Source organism: Pyxicephalus adspersus, chromosome 1, assembly GCF_032062135.1.
Source record: "Pyxicephalus adspersus chromosome 1, UCB_Pads_2.0, whole genome shotgun sequence".
Taxonomy (NCBI): Eukaryota; Metazoa; Chordata; class Amphibia; order Anura; family Pyxicephalidae; genus Pyxicephalus; species Pyxicephalus adspersus.
In genome coordinates this window covers 30,699,228-30,708,958 of record NC_092858.1, presented here as the reverse complement: position 1 = coordinate 30,708,958, position 9,731 = coordinate 30,699,228, and the positions used below count along the sequence as shown (strand labels likewise).

The 9,731-nt window shown below is 39.2% G+C and overlaps 1 protein-coding gene across 6 annotated transcripts in view; it reads left to right on the top strand.

Moving 5' to 3' along the window:
* Positions 1-4,659: 4,659 nt before the first annotated feature.
* Positions 4,660-9,731, top strand: part of PARP4 (poly(ADP-ribose) polymerase family member 4) — a 71,671-nt gene continuing 66,599 nt past the window's right edge. For all 6 annotated transcript variants that reach the window (XM_072405249.1, XM_072405223.1, XM_072405241.1 and 3 more), the window contains exons 1-3: positions 4,660-4,812; positions 8,138-8,270; positions 8,960-9,143. In XM_072405249.1, the coding sequence (XP_072261350.1) occupies positions 8,139-8,270; positions 8,960-9,143 (316 nt within the window). In that variant the 5' untranslated portion in view covers positions 4,660-4,812; position 8,138. The remainder of the gene's footprint in view (positions 4,813-8,137; positions 8,271-8,959; positions 9,144-9,731) is intronic.

Below are 9,731 nucleotides of genomic sequence, written 5' to 3'. Positions count from 1 at the left end.
CAAGCTTAGCGGAAAGTACGTTGGTGAGCTCAAAGCATGCTGGGAGTTGTAGCCGGCGGGAGTCAGGTCTGTGTGGCGCTCTGGTGTTATCAGTAATATGCACGGCGCTGGGCTCTCCTGTGTGCCGACTGCTTGTCATGTAAATTGCTGTATCACCACAACAACAACTTGTGTACTTACCTACAGGCCTGTGCAAGGAGCGCAACTTACCGGGCCCCCTATCGTTTGGAAGTCACTTAGTCCTTGTTTTCTTCCCAATTATCCCTCAAATGTTATCCGAAAATACCAGTAATGGTGTGCTATAGCGGCACAAGGAGCAGTGTAGGTTCATCTGGGGCTTGTAGTTCTACACAGACAGGAGGTGCATTGTGGGTACATCTGAGACTTGTAGATATACAGAAGTGTGGGACATTTAGGATTGGGACACCTTGGACCTGCAGTTCTACAGGTACAGGTCTGGTGTCATGATGAGTAGGGTGAATGATACGTTACATCTATGCGGTGTCAGATTCAATGTTTTTCCCTGTGTGGGTTTAGGTATGCCTATACTGTACAACCAATAATATATACCACCCCAATTAGTATTCATTTCCCATTGAAGTGTTTCGATTTGGATTTTCATTGCTCATTTAATCCTGTATATTTTACACTTTAGCTCAGTGTTTCTTAACCTGAGTTCTGTGGAATCTTAGAGTTTCTCTAGGTGTTGCTTGGGGTTCTTCGAGCAAGGAGCAACTCTCATATCCATTTATGTGGCACCAATGATTATGTTTGGCGATTTATAAGAGTGACATTCTTCCCACTGGCCAGCAATGTAAGAGACATTCTACACACTGACCACCAGTACTGTGAGCTGGGGGTATAGTTGTTATGTCGGGCGATCCCTGAAAGGTATTACAGCAAAATAACACTGAAATATTTAAATCATTCATTTTTTCCAGCGTTGCATCTATCCACTCGGAAAAAAAGGACATAGGGACTTGTTTCTGAAGAAAAGACAGTCCCTCCAAATCAGGGACATGGAGGAATGTAATAATGAAGCTTTTACAGCACAGAGGGTAAAAACCTATGAATGTAAAACTTGTCAAAAATAAAGAAAAATGCAAAAATTTGTCTTTGATTATGGCTCTTTTTTGTTTAGAGTAGTGACATACTAAATAATATTAACATGTGGTAATAGGATGAGTTTAAAGCAAAGCTTCTTGAAATGCTGCAATATTCATCATGTATCCAAAGATATCCCATTGAAGTAACTCCCTTCTACCGTGTTTCCCCGAAAATAAGACACTGTCTTATATTGTTTTGGGCTTCCAAAAACACACTAGGTCTTATTTTCGGGGTAGGTCTTACTTTCGGGGAAACACGGTACCACTATATGTTCTCAGCCTTCATAGTTTTTTCCAAACCCAGATTATCTTTCACCTGGTAATACACAACCTTATTGGGCTCAGAATACTACTGCAGTACTCTTGAATTTTTCTATAGCCTTTAATCCAATAGATTAGTTACTGTTAAGGTGATTTCTGCTGATCCCAGATCAGTTTCTCTCTTTATCGTGGCCTTTGTTTTCAGCGCGCTGGGAGCAATGAATAACACACAGAGCTCAAGCATGTATATCACTTCTCAAAACATTATCACATCTCAGTTTATATAGTCAGACAGCAGGATGGAAGGAATTTAGTAGTTAGTCAATATCAAGAAACTTAACAACTTAGCTGAGCAAGATGTTTCAAGGTAAGAAGCCTCAAGGTAAGGATGGAGCAAATATTGACCTACTGATAAGAAGGATACAACTAGTTTCGACAAAACACAAAAACAACTTAACTTCAAGACTCAGCAAAATTACATTCCTTACAGTTACATACCGTGTTTCCCCGAAAATAAGACACTGTCTTATATTATTCTTTTCTCCAAGAAATGCCTTAGGGCTTATTTTCAGGTAGGGCTTATATTTTGAGAAGAACAACAAACTGCAAAAAAATTAACATTTATTTCAAACGTTATCACATTCTGTGACATCATGGTAACTCTGTAAGTAAGCTGTGTGCTGTGTCCTCCCTCTACTCGTAGGTATGGGGTAGTGATGTTGTGACACTCCTGCACTCGTGTGACAGTCTGTGATGTCCTTTACTTCCTCCCCCACCACTATGTACAGTATGTGCTGAAGATATTCTACGGTATTAAGCTAGGGCTTACTTTCGGGTGGAGGGCTTATATTTCGAGCTTGCTGTAAAAAAGCAGAAAATCCTGCTTACTTTCGGGGGGTGTCTTATTTTCGGGGAAACACGGTAGCTAATGTCATTATATTCCCCTCGTTTTATTTATATTTGTAATTTCCTGAGTGGGAATCTAAACATTATATGTTTACCTTTAAAACAACACTCACAAACTGGTGGTCTGCGGCTCTGACCGGCGTGCCCCCCAGCATGGACCCCCGAATCTCGCTGGGGGAGCGCACCGGTCAGAGCCGCGGACCACCTCTACCGCAAGGTTTGCAAGCTCAGGGAGGTGCGCAGGTTGTGTCTCAGGACAGGGCGGGTGTGTGGAGTGAGCAGGTTCTGGCATCATGACGGCACTCTGGGAGAAGTTTATTCCCCTTTGAGTGACACGACTCCCCGCACATGCTCGGTCTGGAATCTGTGCATTTAGTTGTCCATAGGCCCGAAAAAGGTTGGTGACCACTGATAAACACCTAATATGTGTAGAGATTCTAAGTAGTAAAGCAGTATTATATGTATTTCTGCAATTAAAAATTGCAAGCAGTCAGAATTTTAATTAGAATGGGACAAGTGATGTTCCCCCCCCCCGCAATAAAACATACATTTATGTCTGTCTGGAGTCTTTTGGTTGAAGTAAACAGAAGTACACTGGGCATGTGCAGCTCTGTTTTTATTATGCAGTGATATGCCAAATATCCCAGCATCCCCCAGAGCTGCTGAGACTTATTGAACTCCACAGTGTATGCATGAGAATTATAAAATTCTGGCTGAAGATCAGAAACACAGAAAAAGACCAGGTGAAGATGGCAGCGCCCATGAAAAAGCAATGACAGGTAAATATAATTAAAAAATTGCAATCAGGCAGGTAACTTTATTTTTATTTTGCAGAAAGGGCATTGCCTGTCTCTTCTCAAAAAAAGCTACCTGGTCACAATTTTTTATTTCACGAGTTAAAGCTAAACTTGGAAACCTCAAGAAATACCTGGTATACATTCTAAAAAAACAGGCAGGTATTATGGCAGAAGAGACATTGCTCGTTATTGTTAAGTTTGAATTTATAGTTCCATATTAAAGTGTACCTAAACTCACTTCACATAAAAGGGATAGACATTCCTCTAATGTAAAGTAAAATTTCTGTTGTTTGTTTTTTTTTTTTTTTAAAGGCAACACCTATTTTTGTTGCAATCCTTTTTTATTGTTGTAATAATTACAAAACAAGGCTCATACATAAAATGGCACATACAGAAACACAAGGCCACATGGCCTGCAATTACAAAATTCCATGGTACAAAAAGTGTCATTTTATAATAACAGTGCAATATTAGAATAACAATACTGAAAATAAAGTGGAGTCACCTGTATAGAAAAACAAGATGGAGCAAGGTAGGTAGGAAGAATAACACAGGAAGTGAACATCCAATAACAAACATTAGTATTATCTAAACTCGAGCCCAATCTAACTTTAGGACAGCAATAATATAGTAACGCTTGAGAGCAGCGCAGCTGTTCTCCAACCCAACTCCGGTAGCCACCGGGAATGTCGGCATATAGTCCTAACCATATACCGGTATTGAAATAAAACAGTTAGCCCAGGGACAGGCAGGGGATGGGGAAAGGAGCGGGGGGGGGGGGGGGGGGAGTAAGTAACCAACTGGCCTCTCACCTAAACAAACTCTCGTATTATTAAAGAAGCCCTCAAGCATAACAGGGGTTTCAACTCCCACGCATTTCGCTATATTTTATTGCCAAAGTGGTCTGGACTGAGGCGATTCTTTGAACCAATCCCAAGTCGACCATGTCAGTTTGTATTGCTCCAACTTATTCTCGTCTTCAGCTATTAATCTCTCCATATATTGTATTTTTTCCATTTCCGCCAACCAAGCCCTCAAGCAACACCTATTTTAAAAAAAAAAATAAGGGTGCAGCACGGCTCCCTAATTGAATGGGATCACAGAGTCTTCCGGGATACCTACATCACACATCCCGGTGGGCTCTTGAATGCTCCTTCTGCGCATGCCCGAGAATCTCAAGCATGCGCAGTAGAAGCCTTTTTGTGAAAAGGGAAAAAAATTGCTGATCTCACGCATGCGTAGTAAAATCCGCAAGTTTTTTCCATCCTACACCACCCGATCTCGCGCTTGGGTCAGGTTACGTAGGAAGAGGAGGCAAAGATGGCGGTGCCGGGACAACACAGGATCCGATGGAAGAGACCTCCCGATAGATAGGACTGCCCTGCGGGATTGAAGGTAAGTGTATTTTTTGTGTTTTGGGGGATTTTAAATGTAATTCCTCTTTAAGGACTGGAGTTGAACACCCTGATATAGATACTGTATTCTCTTTTCATATTGTTAGTAGGTGAGGATGTAGTAGTTTCTTATATCACACAGCACTGATTCACTAGCACTGTAGCTTTAAAAAGAAGCAGGAAGTACTTGGTGTTTTTAGTCCCTCCTCCCTACCAGGAACAACATTCACACAAAGTGGTGAAGATTTCATTCCCTATCAATACATTTCTCTGGTTCACATAGAAGCGCTGCCACTGGATTCTCTTTCAATAATTCGGCTTGTGGGAACATTGCTTGGGGGATAAAAGGTAAGATAATTCCAGGCTTGTCTTTATGACAGCTTTATTACGTGTTAACAATAACCATTCCATCATACTTTGTAAGTAAAAAATGTCTGTGTTTTTATTAGTTAGAAGACTAATTAGAAAACTGTATATAATCCCGGGGTTAATCAACTGTGCGTCTCAATTCTCTACCAGATCTCAAAAGCCTTCATTTGTAAGTTTATATTTGTATCTTGCAGCAATACGTCTGCAATGTCAATACACACCCTTCCTTCTGAAATCCAGATCTGTCACTTCATGGTAGGTGCTCTCCATGCAATGGGTGCTTGGTGAATGGTCGGTATCACTGCGCTTAGTGGTGTGCGGTAATTACCACCATGACATACCTGGAAATAAACCAGCAAACTATATACAAATGACACTGTCCAGAATGCAGGAGCAGGAGGTATGGATGCCTGTGGCGTGATCTGTATTTGAGACAGCATCGGTAGGACTGAGTGGACCTACACACAGGGGTGTTTACTAACTTGGGTAAATATATTTTGTAGGCATCCTAAATCCCAGTCAAACATACATTATAAATCAACCAAACATATTCTAAACGTATCAAAACATAAGGTGTGAAAAGTTTTGTTTTTAGTTTTTTTTTTTTTAGGAAGCAGCCATGGCCTATAGAAAAGCCTGTTCCCTCTCAGTATACTGTGGAAACAATATTTTGTTCTCTGTGTGGAAGCAGTAGCCTCCCTCCAGAGGTCAAAAACACCCTTTGCTGACCTAAACGTCTTACTTTAGATAGTAGACAACTCTTATATGTAAAGTAAATGTATAAGTGCAACAAGCTTTGTAAAAAAAAAAAAAAAAGGGTGCACCGCGTGGAATCGCATAGCCTCCTGGGATACCTACATCACGCATCCTGGGGTGCTCTGGGTGCTTCTTCTGCACATGATCCTTCACCTGCACTGTGCGAGATAGGGTGGCGTAGCAAGAAGATGGGAGAGACAACCGAAGATGATAGCGCCCAGCGCGGAAGCCAAGAAGAATTCTAGGATGACACTATCGAGGAAAGGTCCAGCACCATCAAAGGATCTGCGAGATTAAAGGTAAGGTAAAACATTTTTTTTTTTATTTTCAGTTTACTTCTGCTTTAAATCAAACCTATTTCTGTCTGATGCAAATGTACCCTGCTGATTGAACTACAACTTTGATTGAACTACAGCTTAGAGGAACTTTCTCTGAGAAGAAAAGAATGTTTTCATTGAAGTTTGAGGAAGATTTACATCACAGTGTCTACATCTATATAGGTCATTGAGGGCTTATTTGCCACATGTTAGGAGTTCATAAATTTGCGCATCTAGCACACAAGCAGGTCAGGCCAACTGCAGGTAAATATTGTGGCAGGAAGGGGAAGTAGTTTATAGATAACTGCAGAAAAATGAAATGTTCATTAAATGCTTTTTAAGGTTTTATGTAACCTTTACAATGAATCATTAGCTAAATATACATGTGGTGTTCCATAAATCTTTGAGCAATAAATCATGCTCTTCATACTCCCCATGCCTCATTGACACTTCTATAGGGTAACCAAGAGTTCACATTAAAGCAGAAAGAAACTTAAAATATAAAAAAACTCACTTACTTTACAAGCAGGTCCATCTATGCCTCTGGAGGTTTCCTGGGTTTTAAAACTCCTCAAAAAAAAAAGATGATAATTTTTACCCTATAAAAAAGGGTTATCTACCCTTTTATGTAAAGTAAAAATTTAGTTTATGGTCTGCTCCCAATCCTGATTACTACATTAGCAGATCCATATATTCTGTATAATTTTCCTAATTTCCTTAGCTTCTCTTTGTTTTCATATTCAGTACCTGTTTTAAAAGACAGAAGAAGATGGGTAGGCAAGTTTAAAAAGATGGGCTGCTTAATCAAGTTTCTGTCCTTTGATGTAAAAAGCTTTTTGTTTTACAGAGCTCAGTACCCTAAATAAATGTAACACATGTAAGAATGGCTTTCAGCACTGAGTCCTTATTAAACAGCTCTCAGCTTTTAGGAAAATTAATTCAGACTTAAAGAAGAAGGCCACCCCTTTATTCACCTTCATCTATTAGACATTTTTGTCTGAGGTTTTATACAGACAAAGCTAGCTGTACTCCCCACTAAATATGTTAAAATGTTTTCAATGTATTTAAACCCATAAACATCACATCTTGATTTATACAGTGCCTACATATAAAGCCGGTATAGATGAAAAACAATAAAAAAGTACCTTTTAATTCATTCAACAAAATTATAAATAGATGTATTAGTGTCTTGTGGAAAAGGTAAGAGCACCATTGGCCCCATAAGCTGGCACTGCTTCCTTTAACAGAAGTGGCTTCCCACCAGTCTGACAAAAGACATTTTTGGCTCTTCCAAAATGCAAAGTTCCTTCAGTTGCAGTCATGTGAAATCCTATACAGTGTTTCAGTCGGGTTCAAAAAAGGACTTTGACTAGGCCACACTTTATTATAGGGCGCTTTATTATATATAGCACGCTTTATTATAAGGCTGGAGAGCATACACTTTCATCAGTAAAGCTGGGTGATCCAGCAAACCTGGAATAGATCTGGTCCAGGATTGAAAGAAAAACTTTAAGAAATTATTTCCAGGTTTGCTGGATCACCCAGCTTTACTTAAGAAAGTGTATCCTCTCCAGCCTTGGAGAGCTTTCAAAAATCAGACCCAATGACTACAAACTGAAAGAAGGTTTATGCCAGCTTTCCTGTGGAATACAGCAGTTTTTGGTGTGGCTGCTGGCACTCCTCATGCTCTTCTGATAAGCATTGTCCCCAGAGTCAAAGGGCTTTGTGCCAAAACTAGCAGTTCTCAATAATGTTGTGCCGTGCCATGGATACCATAACAAAGAACGAGTACCTGCTTAATGCTTTTATAGTATGTAAGTGAATCATAAGATTAATGTACCATCAACAAAAAGATAGTCATCTTAGCATAGTTCGCTAAAAACTGATTTACTACACAGACTTTTATCTTTCAGTGATAAATTCATGGTTTTTGCAAACTCTAGGGTTGTAGAGGAGGAGAATTTTACATTTCTCATATGTAGAAGGCCAGAAGATGATTCAGCTCAAAAGCATCTATCCATAACTGTTGTATCAACTTTGGGTGAACTAATTGAATAATGTAGTAAACATCAATCAGAGCCAGATTAAGCTAGAATAAGGTCCAGGAACTATATAATTTTTGGACCACTGTACATATGCTTACTGCTGATAACATATGCTTCTGATAGCAGAAACTGACAATATACATTCTGCTCTTACTAAATACTTTTAACACTTTTTCTTATTTCCAGAATGGGTGTAGGCATCTTTTCAGACTGTGTTTTTTTCCTCAAAGTCAACACTTTGCCATTCAAAGAAAAGGCAAACCTCAAAACCTGCATAATTTCAAATGGCGGAACTATTTCCTTGGTGATCAATGAAAAGGTATGTGTAGCAGCTGACAGCATTCATCATGCATTGATGTTATACCATAGCCATAGCCATAGCAAATTGGCTAGGAGAGCTCCTGTGTTCATGCCCCCCCAGGGGCAATACTGACCTGATTAAATTAGTAAGGCTACATACACACGTCAGATGATTCTCATCTGATTATCGCCTCAGGGCTAGTATCAGATGAGAATCTGACGTGTATATAGCGTTTGTCTGATGTCGATCATGGATCTGTCCTGGCGGATCCACCAACGATTGCAATACAAGTGAAGGGGAGAGAGCGCAGCGGGGTGTCACACACTTGTTCTCCCCTCTCCCTTTTCTAGTAAAATGTTAATTCTTAATAACACTGCCTTCCCATTTCCTAAATTCGAATTACAGGTAAGTCAGAGAGAGCTTGCACCAAGTGTTGGTGCCACTTGGTCCAAAATAAGACATGTAATAGAAACTTTTTTTTTTTCAATAAATGTATCAGTAAGTTAATCACATGGAAAGGGAAAATCAGAAAAATGTAAGATTAAGTAAATAGAAGGAAAAAAAAACGCATTACCGTTTCTCACTTTCTGCAGTGAAAAGAATGTATGAGTGTACTAAAGTGGGCAAATCACGCTGTCATAAAAATAAAATGCCGTTTTATGTTTTATACAAAAAATATATTTTGAACAGAGCTTGTTGTTTTCTAGTGTACCCATGTTGTTGTGGTAAGCAATGCCACACTGAACAGTTCCCAGCAGAAGAATATCCAGAAGTTGTGTATACCAGTGGTAAAGCCTGATTTCATTTGGAGATCGTTCCAAGAGAATCAACTAGTTGATTTAGGATTGCCCGACAGTATAGCATCAGAGGTGAACCTGGATGAAGTGAAAGGTAAATATTTATAAAGGTTGGAATAAGATTCTTGGACAAAACACCAGTCTAGGTAATGCACTTTTAAGTGAAGAAACCAATGCGCACAGATGATTCACATAACAGAAACATATACAAAATATAGATCTTTATTGTAGTAATATTCTTCCTCCATACCTTCCTCCTGAATACATGCATTTACAAAGCTGTTTTTTAATACAGTAAAACTGTGTTACAGTAAGTACTTTGTCTTTATTTGTCTTAATTTGCCTTTAGTTAGGGTATTTTAATATTAACATTAAGACAATATAAAGTTTATAGTATGGGTGTAGTATAGAATTAGTTAGGCCTATTTAATAGCAACCAGAAACTACATTTATCTGGAATCTACCAACTCCCATGGGTTCTAGATAAGCCACAAATAGTTTTTAAATAAAAAAAACACAATGTTTCTCGTAAGAGGAAATGAAGCTTATTTCATACCTCATCTTTCACAGTGATTTAGCCCTACTGAGCTGTAATGTAAACAAAGAGCAGAAGCATGGGAAGCTGGGAACATAGTGATCTGAACTCTTTAGAGAAGAACTGGAAAAACTCACCACTACTGTT